Source organism: Oryctolagus cuniculus, chromosome 1 (assembly GCF_964237555.1).
Source record: "Oryctolagus cuniculus chromosome 1, mOryCun1.1, whole genome shotgun sequence".
Classification (NCBI taxonomy): Eukaryota; Metazoa; Chordata; class Mammalia; order Lagomorpha; family Leporidae; genus Oryctolagus; species Oryctolagus cuniculus.
The window spans coordinates 101248460-101271577 of record NC_091432.1 but is presented as its reverse complement, the minus strand read 5'-3'; the positions used below and the strand labels follow the sequence as shown (position 1 = coordinate 101271577).

Below are 23118 nucleotides of genomic sequence, written 5' to 3'. Positions count from 1 at the left end.
CAGAGTGCTTAAGTACTTTGCCTAAAGGTTTTATCAATGGCAGAATTTGAACCCAGTTCTATGTGAGTCAAGAGCTTAAACTCTTATCTACTATATTGTACTGCCTCTGCATACCAAGCCAGATTTATTCAAAATGATTGCTGAAACAACCAAACAATTTGAGAAAGTTCTTATAAACTGTCTGCTTAACATACTTACTTGCATTAATCATGAAATTCCTCACCAATTTAGTCCCTTGTAATGGATCAAACACCTTTTACCTCAAGGAATTTGTGTGTAGATCAGCTCTGACCCAGCCCGAAACTATGGTAGGGCTTAAGGACTGATTATCTCTTATCCTAGGTCTCAGAAGGCAGATAGAAATTCAGGTATTAGAGGATGCTCCTGTTGAAAGTTTGGATAGTGTTGTAGGTTGGGTATCCAAAAGAGCAAACCCTGAGAGGCGACTTCAGTAGGATTAGTTTACTAGGGAGGTGATGCTATGAAGCAATTGAATCAAAGAGAGCCTCTGCAAGGCTTTAAAACACGAGTCAGAATCTGTTCATTCTAGAGAAAGGAACCTGGGGAATGTATCCAAGTCACATATCACTGGTGATGGTTCTCATGGGAATGTTCACTCCCTGGGATTTATGCCTGAAAGGAAGGAGGCTCAGGTTCTCCCTTGCATGAGAAAGCACCCAGGAAAGAGCAGTGATGCTGTTAGTAAGAAGTATCTACATGCAACGTAATAATGAATATCAAGGGGATGTGGGAGACACTGACAGAATCTGCCATCAACAATAAACTGAAACTGGGTCATGGGTCCAAAAGTTCAAGAGGAAAGCAGGGGCCATAGTATGTAGTCAAAACAGAGCATGCTGTAAGCAGAGGAAAAGGCAACATAAAATAGAGCAGAACAAGTTCATGGGAATTGGCTTGAAGCAATTATGAAGAGGGATGCTAGTAGTCACTAGAAAGATTTGCCCAGCTTATATTGGTGTTTTAAATCCATTTAATGTGGAGAGAGGTGGTAGGTTGTGAGGGTAGCAAGTGGTGATTCACATTTAGCAGTGTGTCTATTATAAAGGTAAGACTACAATTGCAATTTCTACCTACCTCTAGAATGGTAGATTAAGTATCCCGAGTCCTTTCAGGAGAAAATGTTCTTATTTCTATACAAAGGTACTCCTGACTATAAATGAAAGCATCTCACTCAATCAGGTATGTGTATATGCTGTCCCTGATAATTTACTTCTAGTTTCAAGTTTAGGGAAGATGTCTTGAATCTTAAAGCCCATTAGAGAACATTGCAAAGGCTATGGGGATAGTTGGCTGCTATTTCATCTTTATTTCCCTCCTAGGCTAGAGCAAGTGGACTCTATTACTTAGGAAGAATAACTGCTCCAGTGAGTCACTCTTACAAAACTATAAAACTAATCTTTCACTGAATGCCATGTGCATTAGGTTTCAAACATGGAGGCCCATTGGTCTTCCTGGTGTTTACTAATAAGTAGAAATCAAGGAGGTGCTAACATTCCCAGAGATATTGGAGGGTGCTGGTGAATCTCATTCAGAGAAAAAATCACTGATGATTGTTTACTTTAGTTTGAATGAGAGACCTCAGAGTAAGACAATCTGAAACCTCCAAATCAGTGATGGGCAGTAAAACTCCTCCTGCCTTTTCAGTAGCATATTGTTTCAGAACTATTAAATGAAGAGAGTTGAAGTTTAGGCCCCCAAATGCATTATTCTTTGGAGACAATGCATCAAAGTGTTCAATCAGGTTTGTCACCTGGCTCTGATAGGTTCAGGCCATACTGCCCTGGCGTTCAGGGAAGTCCTGATAATGAACAACTAACCTGGATTAAGTTTATGAAAACTAATAGTGTAATTGTTTTATTTATTTTAAGGTGAGTGTTCTCCATTGCCTGTGGTCACTTTGATGATGTAAAGGAATTGGAGCAAGATAGAGGGGATGAAGAGGAGCAGGTAGCATGAATGTGTGGGAAAGTGTAGGAGTTTAGACACAAGACAAACACAGGAACAAATCATATCCTCACCAGCTCCTGGCCATGGGAGTTTAGGTAAGTTAACCTTGCCAAGACTATGTTTCTTCATTTATGGAAAAACAGGGTTAATAGAACCTATCCCATAGGACCTCATGGAGAGAAAGGTAAATAAAGCATCATAAATGCCTACCAGAGTGCTGTGTACTTAGAAAGCACACAATAAATAGTACCTATTATTGTTGATCATGGGAATCAGTCTGTGTTTCATTTACTGTGTTAGATGCATTGTACACATTCTTTTACTAAAACAGCAAAATGATGTTATAAGTAGGCATTATCATTCCCATATTAAGGTTGAGGAAACAGAGGCTCAGATGGTCTTAGTCAATCTTTCTAGGTTCCATGGATTATGAGTGATGGGTCAGCAATTTAATGCATCCTTGAATGACTCCAAAATCTAAGCTATTTTTTACCAAAAGAGGTGTCCTAGAGAGGCATTCACACAAATACTCAGACTCACTGGGTATTTTTCTGGGTTTAAGCATTGCCAAATGATGTTCTCTCTGTAGTTGCCACAGGCAGTGACTGATATCCATCACTATTGGCTGCATATACTGCCATATTCTTTGTACACTTCCCAGAATAGCAAGGGGTGTTTACACATAGACAGAGGAAGTTCACGCAGACCTGAATTTCTCAAAGTGTATTCTATGACCTATGTCAAGCTACATGCTTTCGTTAATATATAAATATAAATATATATATATATATATATATATATATATGAAGCAGAATTACACAGAGAGAGAGAGATCTTCCATACACTTTTTCAAATGACTACAACGACTCGGGGTAGGCCAGGCTGAAGCTAGGAGCCAGCAGCTTCTTCAGCATCTGCCACTTGGGTATAGGGATCCAAGGACTTGGGCCATCTTCTGCCACTTTCCCAGGCACATAAGCAAGGAGTTGGATTGGAAGTGGAGCCGCCAAGACTCAAAACAGTGCCCATATCGGATGCCGGCATGGCAAGTCTTGGCTTTAACCTGCTGAGTCACAGCTCCAGCCTCACTACATACATTCTTGATGGTCACAGAACTAATTCACAAACATGAGTTTTTCCTCCATTTCTCATAAAGGATCAATTTTTACTCTTATGTATGACCAAGTGAGCTACTAAGGCCTTTAACGTTTTAAAATTCTATCTTGTTTTTTCATCTTAAATTTACCTGTGAGGTAAATACTACTATTATCACCAGTTTTCACATAAGAAAATTGAGGTACAAAGAAAAAATTAGGGGCTGGAACTATAGCATAGTGAGTACAGCTGCCACCTGCAGTGCCAGCATCCCATATGGGCACTGGTTTGAGACCCTGCTGCTCCACTTCCAATCCAGCTCCTTGCTATGGCCTGAGAATACAGTAGAAGATGGTTCAAGTCCTTGGGCCCCTGCACTTGCATGGGAGAGCTGGAAGAAACTCCTGGCTCCTGGCTTTCTATCAGCCCAGCTCCAGTCAGTGTGGCCATTTGGGGAGTTAACCAGCGGATGGAATACATTCTCCCTCTCTCTCTCTCTGACTATGCTTCTCTGTTACTCTGCCTTTCAAATAATAAATTATATATTTAAAAGAAAATTAAGCAAGTAACCCAAAGTTACCATTGGTTTAATTTTTTGTGGATTGTTTGAGTTATGTTATACACAAGGGAGCTCCAAAAATTTCATGTAATTTTCACAAAGTTCCAAATTATTAATCTTTAACAATAACAACAAATGCAGTATCATTAGATGTTTAATTGGCAATAATGTTCAAAACATATATTAATTTATTATAGCATCACTCTCAGATGTATTTTACAAATCAGGAAACTGAGGAGTAGAGAGGTTAAGTAACTTTCCCCAAATCACCTTCTCACAGTTAGAATTCATGACAGCAGGTTTTAAACTTACATTATCCTAACCATGCCAATCATTACTAAAAAGAAGGAAATCTACACCTGATACCTTCCTTTTCCACCAGAAAGTAAATAAGTATGGGGTAAATGAACTGAAAGGGATTTTAAAATTCTAGTTATTGGCCATTTTCAAAACAGTGGAAAGAAAGTTTGATTAGAATGAGTATTCATAAAGGAATGTGGCAAGGGACAAACAGCTTACCTTTCCAAATCCTTCTTTTCCTTTTTTTTTTTTTTTTTTTTTTTTTTTTGACAGGCAGAGTTAGACAGTGAGAGAGAGAGACAGAGAGAAAGGAGAAAGGTCTTCCTTCTGTTGGTTCACCCCCAAAATGGCCACTACGGCTGGCGCGCTATGCCGATCACAAGCCAGGAGCCAGGTGCTTCCTCCTGGTCTCCCATGTGGGTGCAGGGCCCAAGTACTTGTGCCATCCTCCACTGCACTCCCGGGCCACAGCAGAGAGCTGGACTGGAAGAGGAGCAACCAGGACTAGAACCCGGCGCCCATATGGGAAACAGGCGCCACAGGTGGAGGATTAACCAAGTGAGTGACGGCGCCAGCCCCAATTTATACCATTTTTTAAATGAGAAAGCTCAAATCTCCATTTCAAACACTTAATAGCTATGGCCTCATCTTCTTAGGTCTTACTCAGTTTTGTTCCTTTTTCCTTAATATTTGTTTCCTTGAGAAAGAATAGTGTTGACAGTACTTCTGATATAGCATATGACCTTTTACAGTCCTGAAGGAGTAACTGACTCTTTTACCAGCTATGCTGATATACCAGCAGCTTAATGGTAGTGTCTTATTCAACTACATTTGTTAAGTGCAATGTCATGTCTCTGGGCCACAGATTCATTTGGTGCAACTTGATGGGTAACTGTGGCTTTTGGGTTTGTTTCAGAGGCCATTACTTTGCCAATTCAATCTGCATAATTCTATTCACTTGTCTTTCCAAGGAGAGACCTTGCCAGATCTTTTGACTCTTTTAGCAGGGTCTGAGGACCATGAATTATTTGTGTTTCCTTCTTGCCAACACAACAAAATCCAAAACAAAACAAGACTCAGAAAGCTGGGTCATTCCATCTCTGTTCCACAGTTACAACAAGCAGTTAATGAGCATACACAGTTGTACTCCATAGTCATGAAAATGCATCGTTTCCCATTCAAAACTTGAAAAATGTATCGAAATTAGATTTTCCCCAAGATTTCCATCCTTCTTTATCAGTTGGAGAGTTTGCTCAAGATACAAATCCCTAATATCTATAACCAGAGAATCAAATACAGTAATTCTTGGTTTGGGTCCCAGGTAATCTATAGATTTAAAAGGCTTGACTATCTCTCCCCTTCCACACTAGCATCTTAGATTCCAGTATAAATTGGTCACTCTACTACATTTTGAGAAGAAATAGCATAAAATGCTATAAGCATTTTTGCTTTCTTTTGTCTTTCTGTTTTTAAAGTAAGTGTCAAAAGGTACATAAACAGTCTCATGGAGGCAATTTATTTGAAATTGTTGAGAAAAATCACAGAAATGATATTTTAGTCTAGTGGTAAGAAGAAGAGCAGAGGCTTTAGAGTTAGGCAAACCTTAATTCAAATATAGATTCAATCATTTACTAATTGAGTGACCTTGGGGAAATTACTCATCTTTACAAGTCTTCATTCTTTATCTCTAAAATGCAAATAATAAGTTCTGAAAGTTTACAGAGTGTTATATGAGATATCTTAATTAGAAAAAAATACAACCAAAGAGTATAGTAAAACACACTAAAATGCCCTACAAGACAAAAAAAGATGTAGAAAACATTGCCTCTGAATTTGGAAACATGATTTCTACCTTGTAATGTAGTGTTCATAGTGGGATTGTCAGGGGTTAGTATTTTAAGCAAGACTTCACTACAAGTCAAAGTTCATGTACCTACATTAATTTGTAGTAGAACATCGTTCTATATTCTGGGAAAGTAGGAAATACATATTCAGAATCAAATCAGGAATTATTGGTGAGGAGATGAGGGGTAGATAATGAAGTTGCCTAAATCAATCATATATGGTCATGAGAGGCCAATGTCACAACAGCCACAGAGAATGAAAAATGGGAAATGGAAATATAGAAAAGCAGTCTTGGCAGCCCAGCACACCATAAGATGGTCCAGAAGACTGGGTAAGAGCCCAAATTCTGAATTCAAATTCTGTGAGTTCAACTAATTCTACATCTTATCCCCTATATAGATTTTTCCCTTTTATATATTTGGGAGGCAGAGAAAAATAGAGACAGACGTAGCTCCCATCTGCCAACTAACTCTCCAAATGCTAACAATGGCTGGCACTGGGCCAGGCCAGAGCCAGGATCAAGAAACTCATTGCAGTTCTCCCATGTGGGTGGCAAAACCCCAACTACTTCAGCTATCACCTCCTGTCTCCCAGGGTCTGCTTTGTTGGGATGTTGCAATCTGAAACCTAAGCTGGGAATTGAATCCAGGCACTATGATGTGGGATGGAGGCATATTAACCACTAGCCCCATAAATTATTTTTTTCATTGTACATATTTATGAGGCATAGCATGATAAGTCAATGTATAACAATCAAATTAGGTTATTATCATTCCTATCTCTTTAAACAGGTAACTTTCTAATTTAAAATAGTTGTATGAGTTTATGGGGTATGGTGTGATATTGCAATAAATGAACTCAATTGGGTATGGATCAAGTCACTGTAATTAATAATCTCCTCTCATTAAAATTACTTTGTGATTGGAGCCTTTAGACTCCTCTCTTGTGTTTGTTCAGAAAATATATAATAGTTCAAAATACAATATTTTGAGCTAGACTCTCTTTACTGTGCTGTGGAACTCCACGACTTATTCATTTTATCTAACTATTATCTAATACTTATTATCCAGTCTCTTTGCAACTTTCTGCCCTCTCATTCTTCCAGTCCCTAGCAATAACTACACTGTGTTCAGACTGACTATTTTTTAGCTTCCTCATGTGAACAGAACATGCAATATTTGTCTTTCTATGACTGGCTTATTTCATTTAACATAGTACCCTCCAGTTCCATCCATTTTGTCTCTTGCAGGTGGTCTTCAGGACAGGGAATGAAGGCTGGGGAAACTCCTTTGAATGCCCTTAAGTGGAATGTCCCAGAGGCAGCCTCATCAGTGATGACTGCCAGTTCTAAGTTAGCTCCTAAGCAATCTCTGGCATCCACCCAAGAAGGCACAGAGCCTGCCGATTAAAGATGTATGGATAAGCATGATCACTTAACTCACATAACCAATGTGACCCTCGAAGCTAATGTTGAAAGTCTGGAAATCAGAATCAAACAGGTTTCCAGAGAACCTATAACCCCAGTGTGTTCTCCCTGAACTGTAGGAACCAGGCTTATGTGAATCTGAAGACACCCTTTCTGTGGGTCTTGAACTCAGCTGGCTTAAAATATTGGTTGCACTTTCTACAGACAGGCCCTCCATCAAGGTATGAGAAGTTAGCCCTCACAGAGGCCATGTTGGGCTCTTAAATTCCACTATAAAATGATTTTAATGCTAGCTAGATTTTCCATCAGGAAGACTGTGTGAAAAAATAACTTATTTTTAACAAAGTATCAAAATTGTTACCATGGGAAAAATCAGAATTTTACTAGTAGACTTCCTTTTTATTTTAAATTTTTATATTATTTTATAATAAGTCACATGAGTGGAACAGAATAATAAGCTACAGATATTCAGGACCTAGTTCCTCCATAGGCCTTATTCTTTCCTGGGCTTCCCAGCTGAGGGAAGGACTAAGTAAAAGGCTACTCCTTTTTTTTTTTTTTTTTTAAGATGTACTTATTTATTTGAAAGACAACACCACACACAGAGGAAGAGAGAGAGAGAGATTCCATCCATTGGTTCACTCCCTAAATGGAACAATGGCCAGGGCTGGGCCAGACCAAAGCCAGGAGCCAGGAGCTTCATATGGATCTCCTATGTGGGTGCAGGGGCCCAACACTTGGGCTATCCTCCACTGCTTTCCCAGGCACATTAGTAGGGAGCTGGATGGGAAGTGGAGCAGCCAGGGCTTGAACTGGCACCCATATGAGATGCCAGCACTGCAGGCAGCAGCTTTACCCACTACACCTCAGCCCCAGCCCCAGCCCTAGCCCCAGCTACTTTCATTTTAAGATCAGAAGGGTGCTGCAGCTGTAGCTCAATAGGCTAATCCTATTTTCCCTCAGGAAGACTGTGTGAAAAAATAACTTATTTTTAACAATAACCTGGTTCTAGTCCCGGTCAGGGCGCCAGATTCTGTCCCGGTTGCCCCTCTTCCAGGCCAGCTCTCTGCTATGGCCGGCCGCAGCAGCCATTGGAAGGTGAACCAATGGCAAAAGGAAGACCTTTCTCTCTGTCTCTCTCTCACTGTCCACTCTGCCTGTCAAAAAAAAAAAAAAAAAAAAAAAAAAAAGATCAGAAGGGTACCAAGGCTAACTCTGTCTCACCCAAAGCCCTGTTCTGAAAGTTACCTTCTTATCTAAGGTGAAATAGGCTTCTGTGAAAAATGAAAGTATGATATTAAATCTGTATTAGTCATTATTAATGATTAATATGAAATGGAAATACTCAATGTTACAAAGACAATAGTGCTGGGAAGACAAGTGTAGGTCACAAATGATATTCTGACAGGCCACAGTTCATTTTCAGAGACTGACTATAGTACTAAAAAGAAAATGCAACTTTGGGAAAGCAGACCTTCAAGTGTGAGTGGGGCACCAAAGGGCTCTAGGGAGTTTGGAGAGTGAACAAGTGCCTCCAAGTAGGTGGAAGATTAAAAAGAGGAATGATGTATTGTGGCAATTCTACCTTTTCATAACCACTGAGGGACTTGCTTTCTAGTCGGAAAGTACAGAAAACAGGCTTGTTTTTGCCTTAACTTCAAATTGTACCATCCAACTCAGATTTCTCTGTAGGTAAGTGGATTCTATGACCCCTTTTTCGGACATGAAAATGTAAGAAGATTGCCACAGAGGCTAGTGCTATGGCATAGTGGGTTACACTGCTACCTACAATGCCAGCATCCTATATAGGAACCAGTTTGAGACCCAGCTGCTCCACTTCTGATCCAGCTCCCTACTAATGCACCTCGGAAAGCAGCAGAAGATGCCTCAAGTACTTGTGCCCTGGCAACCATATGGGAGACTCTGAAGAAGCTCCTGGATCCTGGCTTTGGCCTGGCCCAGAACCAGTCATTCTTGCCATTTGGGGAGTAAACCAGCCCATGTAAGAGCTCTGTCTTTCTCTTTATTTCTCTCTCTCTTTCTGTAACTCTGCCTTTCAAATACATAAAATAAATCTTTAAAAGGAAAAGAAGATTGAGCTTATTTTTTCCTTAATTGCCACTTCAACTTGGTCTCCCTTGTATAACTTCATTGTGAAACTTTTGTCTCCTTAATTTGGCTCATAAGCCCTTTGGAAAGACACATCCTCCTTTCTTCTTCAGCATCTCCCCTAGAGTATCAGATTTGATCGACATTGAGTGAATTCCAGATAACTGCTGGTTGCCTAATCATTTTCTTTAAACAAATATTTGTGTTGTTTCAGTTCCTCTGATTGATCCCTGGTTCCTGCAATACCAATGAGAAGTATTGAGGCTCAAGTCCTAAAAGCAAGGCTATTTAGGCAAACAGAGGGTAGAGGTTGGGTGTGGGGGAAGGAATAATGTATCTGCAAAACATTGCTTCAAAGATACAGATCATTGAAAAATGCAGAAGAGCCCAATGATGCCATTCATTTTGCCATTCAAAATTAAGTGAACTTGGTGACTCATTACAAATATCCCACTGCTTTTTGCTTTTCTGCTATTGGTGTGATTCTGGCCAGATTCCTCCTAGAGAAGTAACAAAGTACTTCATAAAGCACATGTCCATAGAATTTCAACTCATTCATTCACATGTTTTATTCAGCATTTTTGTTGAATATATGCTGGGTACTTGGTAGACTGGAATGTGATTTCAGAGACCAAGAAACATTTTATTGCTGCCAGTGGTCCTATCTGATCGCTTCTGTGTTCTAAGACAACCAAGATGAGTTTATAGTAAAACTTGGATAGCATCGTAATTCTCTACAGGCATGCCTAAGATTTGCAACAAATGGTCTAGAAGTTAATGTCAGAACACACACACTTCCTGACATATGGAGAAATCCTCCAACTTGACAGACAATGAATAGTCATCCAGGAATTACATGATGGTGACAGTGCTAATTCTTGAAGCTCAAACAGTAAATTGCAGACTTCTCCATAAAGTTAGGTTCACCACATTCTGAGCATAGGCTGGGGACAAATCCATCACAGGCTGTGAAGGCAAAATCTAGAACCTCCATCTGAACTTCTTTTTATTAATGAATAACTTTTCCCCCAAATCATGACAACTAAGTAGCAGCCAATCAGGTTTACTTTGATCCACAAAATAGAAGGCATAAATGTACTCTCTGCCCCTTTCCCTCCCCCTTTTTCTTTCTTTTCCTCATACTATGTATCAATTAACCACTGTCTCCTTCTATTCCATAACCAAATATACTCTTGTAAACCCTCGTCATCTTTCACAGGATTATTGCAGTTACTTTTTGTCTGGTATCTCAGCCACCATTGAATCTATTCTATACATGGGTCCTACTAGATTTATAACTCCACTCTACATTCAAAATTTCTCATAGACTCCCTTTGACAACAGAAAAGGCATATCTACAACAGAAAAGGCATATCTCCAAATGATGCTCTTGCAATCCTTAATGATCTAGTTTACTTTTACTTTTCATCCTTATGTCATTCCTAGCATTAACATCATAAAAATCCCCAGATGTGTACAACATGCTTACCTCTATTATTTTGGACATTTTTTTTTCCTTCTGCCTGAAATGCAATTCCTTTTTAATCATCCTTCAAAACCCAAATAAAATATTACTTCTAACGAGAAACCTATCTTAACCATCTTATCAGACTTGCTTGTTACTTAGTTGTGCTTTGAATTGAATGGAAATGTACTGATTAATTAACAACAAGCTTCTCAATGTTACTACCCCTCCCCACTGGGGGAATGTCAGTGTCTGATTCAGTGTTCAGTAAACATAAGTTTCTTGTGATTCTCCTACTAAAATCTGTTTACTCATTTATAAAATCAGGGGCCTGGATAAAATGAACTTTTAAAATGCTTCTGAAAAATCTTCTTTAAATTAACCCACATACCTTCTTGACTTCAAGTCTTTTCTCGAATACCATTGTTTTCAAAAAGGTCTTCTCTAACTACTCTTTAAATTCAACCCTCCTGGAATATATCCCCTTCCCTGCTGAATTGTCTTTGTAGCACTTTTCTTCAAATAACATACTGCACAATTTATTTGGGTTGTTAATTGTCTATCTCCACCAGAACAAAATCCATGAGGGCAGGACTTTTTTCTATATTGTTTATCACTGGATTTCTAACCAATATAGACCATGCAAATTATCCTGCCACAGCAAGGTTGCACCTCATATGTAAGGCATAATCACCATCCTTTGTGTACATCCCTAAAGGACACAGTGCAAATAGGGAAAGGGAGTCCAGTTCACAAGGCAAAACTAGAGAAATGAGTGTTCCTGTCTTTCTTATCCTTGCTCTTCCCTCGTGATGCCCTCCCCTTTGGAATTTAGTGACCTACATTTTCTCCTTTCCTTTCCTTCATAAGGTCTATAGAAAAGTTCACCAATGCTGAAGCACCAAATACTGCCATCATCTATGATCTCTCTTAAGGGATAGAAGCCCATAATATAAACCACTGGAATAAAACTCAACTTATTTGGGACTTCACACACTGACAAGTAGAGGGAGAAGGTGGCATATTTTCAAAATGAATAAATTCCATGAAGCTTGAAATCATCAGTTTCATGTAAATACGGATAACTAACAAAATATTTCTGAAGCACCTCCTGATGTGGGCTTGTTTATCTCCCTTCCACATTTTATCCTCCATTTTAAGCCTTAGCTGTGAAGCTGGAATCAGGATATAGAATATCTCATTTAAAAAGCAGGAAGTGGGGTGGTAATGTGGCACAGTGGGTCAACCTGTCTCTTGTGATGTACATATCCCATATCAGGATGCCTGGGATCAAGCCTACCTCCATTTCCAATTAAGCTTTCTGCTAATATGCACCCTCAGAGGCAGCAGATGATAGCTCAACCACTTTGGTCTCTCACTGATGCAGCAGACTTGGATGGAGTTCCTGGTTCCTGGCTTCAACCAGTCCAGTTCCAACTATTGCAGTCTTTTTGGGAGTGAACCAATGAATGGAAGTGTTTCTCTCTCTCTCTCTCTCTCTCTCTCTCTCTGTGTGTGTGTGTGTGTGTGACCCTACCTTTCAAATACATATATATATATATATATATATTCAAATCTCATGTTTATCCCATCTAGAAGTCCTTAAGGAATAATATAGAAATATCTACAATTTTCTGTCTTTGGCAATTTGTGGGAAACAAAGGAGCCAAATATTGACAGAGGGTTCTAAGGTGGATTCTAAGACTCTTGCTCCACAAACCCTCGATTATGGGAAAAGCTGGAATATAGTGGAATCCAATAGTTTGATAGAACTGGGGGACTAGAGGACTCTGAGGCTGATAAGGGCTTTAGCAAATCTCTCTAGCTTTACTATGGGAACCTCTGCTAGGTTCAACTACTGTCTATTTGCCTATCTCCAACAAGAAGGCAGTGACAGTGGGATGATGGTTGTACAAATGGACAACCAGAAGGCTTCCTGTTTCCTATCATCTTAGGGAATGCATTAAGAGACCCCAAAATCCCCATTTTCCACAGATGAGAGGGACTTAGGATGCTTATAACATAGTGAAGCAAAATCTAGAAGTTGGAACAAAGAAAGAAAAATTGTAGACTTTTATTTTGAGGTTATATAAAAATGTCCAGTATCTTATGCTCTAGTGGTGAATACCAGCCAAAACTTGCTGTATCACAACAGTCATGAATTCAGGAAGCAGCCCAGACTGGTCAGTCTCTCACCCCAATCAGCAAGGATTCCTTTAATACTGTATAGGTCTGAGAAACCTTCTTTCCTTCTTTACCATGATGGGATAGCATAAATAATACACTATACTACCTTGGAAAGGAACAAAGGAAAGAGAAAATTTGAGATTTTCCAAAAAGGGCTTTCCAGGGAATAGGTTCCTGTGAAGAAGATAGGATGAATTATAGGAAAACAGAAAAACCACATTTACTTTACATATACATACATTAAGGGTAAGTATTTTCTCACTCAATGCATTTTTTACACCTTAGTTTAGTGAAGTCAATAGGAGATTTCCTGGGATTTTTAAGATTCAGTACGTTGAAAAATTTTACACCACTGAGTGATTACATCCCATAGCCTAAAATAAAAATCCAGAGTTAAGGCTATGACCAAGGAAGTGAGCATTTGAAATACTGATAAAGGATGAACACTGCAAGATATAAAAGAGTTGTTAGGAATTGTTATCACTTAGTTTGTATAGTATAGCAAGTACAGCCATGTTTGTAGAGAGGGGATCTCAATACTATGAGTTCTAACCCATACTTGGAGCATATATGGAAATAGTAATTTTGGAAGAAGAGATTGGACTTCAATAACTAACCAGAAAAAGAATGCATAGCTAATATTTCATAAACTAAGTTCATTAAGGGAGATTCAAGGAGTAAGGAACATGACAGTCTTGTGAAAGCTAGCTAAGTTAATGCCTTAGAAGTTGAAGATAGAGAATACATGCCTCCAGAGAATAAAGAGCACCATAGCTAGAGATTGGTTTTTATCATTAATCCATACTTGCTGCAACCCTTAGACAAAGATAGCTACTCAACCCCACTCCTGTATTCAATATATACTACAAGTTTATCTCACCTGAAAGGAATTTCTTACACATTATCTTCAGCTAATAAATGGTGAGGGCAGGGTAAAGTAATGGGCCAAGATTGAAGGGAACTGTGCCTTCTTAGCAGATAGTAATATGAGATGAAAGATTCAATCTATACCCAGGTATTCTAGCCAAACATGGAGTGCTTGTGTGGAAGTTAATAGGGAAATATAAATAATATAATAATTAATTTCTTATATTATTAGGCAAATGGAAGATCGGACTTTAACCGTAAGTACATATCCTCTGTGGGAATACAGAGGTTCACTATGGTGGCATGATATCTATCAAATGTCTCAATTTAGGATTCCTTATAAGTAATCTTATTTTTTCTGTCTCCTACACGCTTTGCAATTGCCATTAAGAGTAATTCTAAGACTGACATCAGATATAGAAAAATTTCCATTACATGCATGGGAAGATAACCATAGCAGGAGGAGTCTTACATAGAAAAAAAGGACATTAAGACATTCTTGTAGTCTTGGTAAATGTGGGGGAAAGTATGACAGAAAATGAAAGAGAGGCAGATAGCCACAAAAGCTGTCATTCTTCTGTTCTTTACCCATACTGAGGAGCCTAAAAGAGGGTGGTGGTTGGTGATCAACATCTAAAAAGCTTCAGAGAGACTTATGTATTAGAGATAAATGGCAAGATCCTCCAACCCAAATATATTAGTGTGGGACTAAAAGACCTCAGAAGAAATTCCTTATGGTGTCATCTAAAATGGAGCAAGAGTAGGAAAGGTGAGATGTCAGGGGAGGGGGGTAGATGAGGGATCTTAACATTAAATCTAACCAGTGGAAGGAAGACCTTTCTCTCTGTCTCTCTCTCTCTCACTGTCTGTAACTCTACCTGTCAAATTTAAAAAAAAAGTAAATCCATGACTTTCCATGGTATGGCCAGGGCATGCAGGGCACTGAGATGTTCCAGTTCCTCCAGAAAGGGAAAATCTGTGGAAGTACTGGTGGACTTAGGAATAGAAGGGGACAGGATATATAGATTCCCACAGATGATCACCTTGACACTGGAGATAAAGGCCCAGGGGTCTAAGATCACAGTGGTAAATTGTCAGCACAAAAGCTGGATGGCACCACAGTACCTCAGACTAGGGAACAGCCTTGACAAGTTGCTTTTTCAGCAGGGTTTAGCTAGGATATAACAGAATTTATATGAATCTGAAACTCCCATTTTTCCCTAATTGACCCCAAATCATGTCAGCTTCAATACTTGATATATTTGTTTGTATTATAGAATAACAAGCCAAAAAAGAGGAAATCTAAGCTAATAGCTTTAAATGTCAGAGTATGCTTAAGGGGGGCTAGTAAATTATACATTAGACTCAGTTTATTGGGTAAGAGCAATGTTTATACATATCCCATTTCCGAGATGCAGTTAGGAAGAGCAGATGAGGTATAATTAACAAAAAACACTATAGGTTCTTTAAGCGTCTGAAGGTAATAGAATGAAGAATTTTTGTAACCCCATATATTCTAAATTAAGAAGGAAAAGCATCCAAAAAGCCAATTAGCAAGAAAACTTTTTTATTGATAGAAAAGCAAAACAAATTTTCCATGAATTCTAGTATTTGTTTTATTCTCTCTATTGAATATACTCAAGTTCAAAAATCAGTTATTTCTATAGTTATTTTTGTTGTAGTTGTCACTGTCACTGCTGCTGCTGTTGTTGTTTGTGTCTCCAGAGAAATAACCCAGTGTAATCACAAGTGTCAGGCAAATATCTCTGCCTCAAACAGGTAGGGCCACCTTGATAAGTATTGTCCCCGGTTGAAATTAATTAAATTCTTATTCTCAGATAAGTATTCCTACATGGCACCAATTGTATTATTAAATTGGTGACAATTGGCATCTATATCAAGCCTTATAAGCCGTTTCTCAAATATTACCAGATAAATAAAAAAACAAACCAGAATCAGATTTACATTCAGTCCAGTGATTAAACACCCTCCTATCGAAAGAGCAATTCATTCTAATATGATTTGAAACATCTGTGATCCATAATCACTAGTCCAAGAAAAGAGTGGCCCAGATAAGCGCTTCTACTATTCTAATTAAAATTCCAGATTCACATGGTAATGGACCTGAGGAGCCTGACCCGATTCAATTTAGTTTTTCTGGTTCTTATTTAATGTATAATTTCCATGTAAAATCAGCTAGCAATTACTCAACTGTCACCCACAGAAAAGCATTTAAAGCATATATTTTTACACTGGTAAAATGAAATTGTAACCATTATCTAATTAATTAAATTAACAGTTATAGAAATGTTAGAAAGTTAGATGCCAAGAACTTTAAAAGCTAATTTATCCATATTTTCAAAAAAATTTAAACAAAATTAAATAATGTAATAATCATATTTTCACTTTACCTTTAGCTATACAGATATGTTTCATCTGCACACAAAATATATGTTGAAATTAAAAAACAAAACACAATCAGGTTTGTGGTTTAGATTGGCCCTAAACTTCTCCTGAAAATTTTTGCTTTTCATTTAGACATTTGGACCGCATTGAAATGCCCATAATTTCATTTTCACTATAACATTTCAGTCATGATCCTAAGAAAGGAAGCTTGTCCAATTATCAGTTTCCTTAGTCAACCAGGACTCTCCTCTTTCACTAAACAAAGAGAAAGTCATTCAGATTTGACTCAGAGAAATAAGTGCATGCACATACCTGACTTCTCAGTATCCTCTCTGGATAAGAGGGTGGAACAACTATTTGGTTTCTATCTCATTCTTGTAATGACAGAAAAGAGAATACAAAAAGTCCATTGTAAATTTGTACAAAATGTATGCATATATAAATACATTATATATGGGTGTATATAAATTCTAAAGGTTATATCCATCTACTTCTTTAAGATTCAAAATCTCATACAGCTGACATAATGGCATTTTCTCTCCATTTCTCCCATCTTAAAAAAACAATAAGAATCAAGCATGCCACCTTATTAATATTTAATAGCAAATGCAGAAGTTGAGCTGGAGCTTTAGGGGTTTGAAGCAATTAGTTTGACGGGACATCAGTGAATAAAATCCTTAAAATAAATTTAGTTATTTCCAGATTGTCATTTTTTCTATATAAATGAAAACCTAAATGCTCTGTTGGTAGTATCCCAAACTCCTGAGACTATAAAATGAGTTCTGTAAGAAGCAATGCTTTAAACAAGATCTGTACAGATTGCTTGGATATGTGCTTATTGCCATAATTTGGTGTGGAGAAAGTCTCAAATGATACTTGCAGAAGTTTAGGGTTCTTAGTATATTAACCTCAGCATGAAATCAAACTCACAAACTGCATTATCTTTACATAGGGTACTATTAAAAATATTAAACCAGAGCTAACTAATGGAGAAAGCCATACACATTTAAAGGTGCACAATAGAAGCATATTACAGATGTGTGCCCACATTTAAAGGTATCAAGACCTCTCTCTCTCTCTCTCTCTCTCTCTCTCTCTCTCTCTCCCTCCTTCCCTCCTTCCCCCCCTCCCCCTTATCGCTCTTACAATATGCATAATTATTTTATTTTTCTTGCTGTTTCTATCCCTCTGGGGAGAAAATGACAAAGGACATTACCCCCCTGCCCCAGAATTACAGGCTGCTCCTTGTAAGGGGATTATTATTGCATGCCTTGAATGCATTATGATTCATAAGGCAAGAACATATGAGTAGCTTCAGCACCAAGGAAATGGAATCATCATCCAGAACTGCTCACACAGAACATCTTATTGCTTTAATAAAATGGGAAATTATTCACTGTAAAAGTGCACCAAATAAGGGAAAGAAAGTAATATTCATGCATTTACTGGAGCTTATTGAAAATAAGGAAGCTCCCTTCTGGGTCCCTAAATCTATTCAAATTCCAGTCCAAAAGTCATTCTGTAATAAGATATTAAAGAACTATAGCTGGATGTGGGTGAGCTACAAAAACTAATGGACTTTCTTTCTCACAGTGCCTTAGTCATTCTGGTGTACAATGTAGAGCTCTGATGCACTAAAGGATTCCCTAGTGGCCTGATAGAGTTAATGCACTCTTTCATCTATTACTAGGAAGTGACTAAGGCACTGGAGAGAATCTGGTTCATTGTTTAAAATATTGTAGCCAAAGATTATACCTGGTCTTCCTAGTATAGCAACATGGCACGTTTAAATGTTAATTTTTCTGTGCTTCATGAAAGGACTTGGGTGCATATCCAATGAATGACTAAAATTAATTTTTTTAATTATTTTTATATAAAGACTGAGCTTGGGCAATTTAATAGATAACAAAAAACATCAGAGGCAATATTCTTTCTGGAGAATACAGCATATGCGTGGAACAGACATAGAATACAGAGCAATGATTCATTTGGGAAGATATATTTTAGGGGCACTGTTGCCTTACCTCCTGCAGGATAGTAAGGACTTTTTTAGTTGCACTTTTTGTACATGATATTCATATATTTTTCAAACATTTGAATAGCTGTCAGAGAGTTGGTTTCTATGAAAAGATGCCATTGCATATAATTAAGACTGTAATATGCTTTCTACCCCTTCTATCATCCATCCAGCAGAAACACAGTGGTAGATAACCACAGGAAGACTCCATTTCCAACACAGATGGCCTTGTCTGGCATTAGGAGACAGAGAAGAAAACATCTATCTCCATCTCTCACTTTCCTTTTGCCTTAAATTTTTTCAAGTGTTCAACAAAGTTAACTAAGCCAGACTCAGAAAGAGAAAGAGAGTCCTTTTTCTGCTGCATCTCAAATGCAGGCACAAATTTTTAAATTAATAAGCTTCAAAAATCTTTATAAGTAGTTACTAGATTTAACTTCTCTTAAAATTTGCATGTCCTGTCACACAAATTGCCCAACACCCCCACCAGTCTCACCCTCAAACACGTAAGCAAGCACACACACCACTGCCTCCAGGTGGTAACTACATGCAGGCACTGTTTAAATATTAACCATGTTTTAATAGATGGCATTCCTGCACATCCATTATATGTTTACTGTCTTTGTGGTTATTTCTATTATTTGCAAAAGAAAACATGTGTGTCATCTTTTTATAACAGTCTACTATAGAGTAAGGTACAAAAGAACACTTTTGGAAACAGAAGAAGCCAGGTCTGCACCACCAAATTCTTCATCTAGTGGTAATTATTATATCATAACAACAGCTGGAAATTAAGAGCAAGGATATACAGTTTGGAGGATGTAGTACAGAACTATATTTTTCTTCCGTATTTGGTACCAATATAATAAATCTATAACAAAGGTGCGCTTGTTCTAAGATTAAAACAGAAACATTCTGGTTGGTTAGATACTGCACTTTCTGTACTGCACATCACCTAACATTTTTTTTTACAAAAAAAGGTAATTAATGCAATGTGTAATAATAAGAAAACCAATTGTACACGCTAACCTGATTATAGAAAAAAAGGAAAAAACAATCAAAAGCAATAGGACTATAGTCACTTTCCTAAACAGCTCCTCCTCCACCTGAGGAGAAGGTAACCATTATGGTGAGGCGATTTCAGCACCAGACCTAGTTGGACAGCTCCCAGATTCTCTGAATCCTGAAAATGCCATGAGTCAAAGGTGTATGAGTGGGGTTAGGATAGGGAGCAAAGCCATAATTTTTAAAACTCACTTAAAGATTCTAAGGTACTTATACTCGGCCAGCGAGAGACATTTCTCAGCGTAAATTAGAATGATCAGTTCTGGAAAAGGTCACGGTTAACAAAGAAAGCTGAGAAGAGGGTTGACTGGAGGGGGTACCTGTAATGAGCATTTTTCTGGGACTTTCTCTGTGGCCTCTTGGAGTCCTGGTGCTTACTGCTGACGTTTTCTTTATAATATACTATTGCCTGAGCCCGGCTGAAGGTGAGCATGGGGAGGGAAGGGAAGCTAAAGGAAAAGTGAAAGCTGGAGCCAGGGGCAGAGGGGAAGGAAAGTAACTAAACCTTAACTTGACAGCTATGTACAACATTGCAGGGCCCGCTCCCCTCCCTTTGCTCCAGGGGTCAATGCCTTTTATATATTTGGTAGTTTGTGCGGTTTCTCCTCCTTATTGAGGGGGGCGCGGTACAGGGAGGGAAAAAATGCATCCTTCATTAACAATGAGAAATTATGTGATTTGTCATGCGCTTGGATTGTGTTATTAATATTATAATAATTACTATAAATATTAATAAAGGATTATTATCAGCGTTATTTCTTCTTCCGAGACTTTCCTAGCCCAATATTTACAAATACCGCACAGTGCCTCGGCGGAGGAGAAACGGAGTAAAGGAAAGAAGGTAAGGAGAGAAGGAAGAGGAAGGAGAGGTCAGAGGAAAATGGAAAAGGAAGGAAGGACAAAAAGCAAGGATGGCAAAGATGCTGGAAACGCGGAGGGGGAGAGGAGAGGGGCTAGACAATCAGGACAGTACCACCGTTTGCAAAAGGCCCTCGCCAGTTGGGTCCAAACAGGAGGAGGCTGCCTGTGCTCCTTGTGGACTTGGGGCTGGTGGTGGAGGTTCAGGAGCACAGGGGCCCTGGCAGGGGAGGCCAGGGGACGAAGAGGAGGAGGAGGAGGAGGAAGAGGTGGAAGAGGAGGAGGAGGAGGAAGCAGTGTTGGAGGGGGCGCAGAAGGCAGAGTCCCGGGGCTGCCTCTCCAACCGGGTTTCTTTAGCGTGGTTTGGGGCCTGCGTGCCTGCCCGGGGGAGCCCCCCGCTGCTGCGGCTACCGCTGCAGTGATCCCGCTCATATTCCTCCTGAGCCCTCTGCATCTTCCGCTTCTTCATCCTGCGCTTGTGGATGTGGAAAGTGGAGAGGGACAGCACGATGAGGCAGAAGATGAGGGTGACCAGGACAATCAGCACCAGCGTGGAGGAGAAGGACTGGAAGAGCTGCTGTCCCACCTGCGTGATGCAGGTGCCGCCACCGCCGCCGCCGCCGCCGCCGCCTGCGCCCGGGCCGCGCGCTCCAGCGTTGCCGCTGCCGCTGGCGTTGGGGGAAGCAAAAGTCCGGTTGAGGAGACACGGCGGCAGCGCCAGCCTCAGCTCCTTCGGCGCCCGGGCACTCATCAGCGCTGGGCTGGCAGGGGCCAAGCCCACCAGGCTTCCTCTCTTGGGCTCACGGTTCCCACCAGCCAAGAAGAGGATGGAGCCCCCGCCACCCGAAACTACTCCCGGACTCGGGAGGGGGTGTGCGCGCGAGCCAAGGACTGAGGGATCAGCTGTTGGCAAGCAAGCTGGCCAGGGAGCGGGTGGCGCCGAGGAGATCCTCTCTGGTTCCGCCTCGAACGCGACTCCGCGCTCCCTTTTTCGTTCGCGAAAAGGCACCAGGCTGCAAAGAGAACAGGCTTAGGTTATGTTCCCGGCCGCTACCCAAGGCAGTGCAGAGCACGGGAAGAATCGGCCACCACTGCAAAGCGGCTGACGGAGCACGCGGCCCCAAAGGGGCGCTGGCCGCCTTCTCTGCAGCCGGCAGACCCCTGCCCGCCCGCCCCTGGCAGCACACCAGAGCCTCCCGTAGCCGGCTGGAGCCTCTCGCCGGGGAGGGGTCTACGCTGGAACCGCGGAGGTGCAGATTACTCAGCAGATAAGGCAGCTCCCTGCGCCTTTCACAACTTTGCAATTGCAACAGACCCGGCGGTCTTCTCGGCTTGCGGTCCTACTTCCCAGAGCGCCGACTCGACTCTGCTTCCCTGCGCCCTTTCCGTGGACGTCTTCGCCTAGATGCCTCTCGCCCCTGCACCCACTCCGGGTACGCAGTCCTATCTTCCCTTCCCTCCACCTCCAGAGTCTCCCTCCCCAGACGACGTCAGATCACTGAGGTCCCATTCCCAGGGGGTGCCCCTAGCACCACATCCCTCCCATTCTGCCTCTGTCCGCGGCGGCTGCTGACGCGCAGGATCGCGACCCATTCTTTCTCCAGCCTTCTTCTCTGGTACCCTGCCCCACCCCACCCCCCAAAACGAGCAGAAACACCTTCCTCAGCTGAAGCACATCCGCGCAAACGCCCCCTTTCCTCCCGATCGTCCTGTGTCCTTATTTGTCAGGATCCTGCTTCTCTCTAGGGGAGATAGAACTGAAAGGAAGAGGGTTCCCGCCTGCAAAGTTTGGGAAACAGACCTTACCTCCGGCCTTCCCAGACCCAGCCCGCGGGCTCCGAGGCTCTTCCCGGGTACCACAGCCCGTGGACCCGCAGCGCGCAGCAAGAGCCTCTGTGCAGCTCCCAAGAGGTGGCTGCAAACTGTTGCACTGCGGAGCAGCGAGGCGGCGCGCGAGCCCAAGCTGGGGCCGGGGCAGGGGTGGGGGTCGAAGCTAGGGCCAGGGGTGCCCGCCGCAGGCCGCGGGGCTATTCTCTCCATCGGCGTTCTACTGGCGAGTCACAGGGCCATTCGAAAGCTTCGGCCTCCTTGGGTCTCTTACCTGGAGCCGCCAGCTGGCTGTAGGTAGGGAGCCCCCGCCGCGCGGCTGCAGTGCTGGCTGCAGAAAGCGCGGAGTGAAGGGGCCAGAGACCGAGCGGCGCTGCCGCCGCTGCCACCGCCTTCGCCGCTGCTTCGGGGAGCTCAGCTCCCAGCCTATTGCCAGAGAGGCCGGTGACGTCAGGCAGCCACCGCCAGGGCTCCAAGCCACCCTTCAGGCCCCCACCCACCCTCATACCCCAACACCTTGTCCTGGCAGAGGGAGCCTCCGTCACACAGGTTCCCAGTTCTCTGTTCTGCTGTGGGCCTAAGAGGAGCAGCCCCCTCCCCCATCCTACCAGCAGCCCACCTCTCTACACCCCCTTGCCTAGGAAGGGCTGAGGCTTTACTTCTCCAGCTGTCAGATTCCTCACTCTCATTCTCCCAGATGGTCCGAGGAACACATTTGCACACCCTGGAGAACCCTCTCAACAAGGTGCACAGACCAGACTTACTCCCTGGTGACTGATGAGGATTCCCCCGGACCGCAAATCCTGTCTATGCTGCTCCTTTTTCTGAACATAAACTGCCCGCAATAGGGGTATAACAGATGTCTCAACGCAAGTGTGACAGAACCTGAAGCACAAACCCGGACATGAATCAAATAATCCAAACTAACCATTTTCCTTGCCACCAGAGTGCCCAAATTATTTTCATCCCACCCATCTCATTATCTTCTCCTCCTTCACAAACTCATCTCATTATCTTCTCCTCCTTCACAAACTCATACCCACTAATGTATTAAATACCCACTAATGTATTAAACACTCCTCTTCTATCTAGACACCAGCCGTTAATACTCGTGAGCAGGAAGG

The 23118-nt window shown here is 41.2% G+C and overlaps 1 protein-coding gene across 4 annotated transcripts; it reads right to left on the bottom strand.

Moving 5' to 3' along the window:
- Nucleotides 1-15371: 15371 nt before the first annotated feature.
- Nucleotides 15372-22599, bottom strand: C1H11orf87 (chromosome 1 C11orf87 homolog). 4 transcript variants are annotated; one of them, XM_008261787.4, is made up of 2 exons: nt 22269-22599; nt 15372-21180 (listed from the first exon to the last, which is right to left on the bottom strand). In XM_008261787.4, the coding sequence occupies exon 2, from the start codon at nt 20916-20918 to the stop codon at nt 20271-20273; it is 648 nt and encodes a 215-aa protein (XP_008260009.2). In that variant the 5' UTR covers nt 20919-21180; nt 22269-22599; the 3' UTR covers nt 15372-20270. The 4 variants fall into 4 exon arrangements, with proteins under 4 accessions (XP_008260009.2, XP_008260006.2, XP_008260012.2 ...); XM_008261784.4 differs by lacking the exon at nt 22269-22599 and adding an exon at nt 21974-22210; XM_008261790.4 differs by lacking the exon at nt 22269-22599 and adding an exon at nt 21483-21921.
- Nucleotides 22600-23118: the final 519 nt, after the last annotated feature.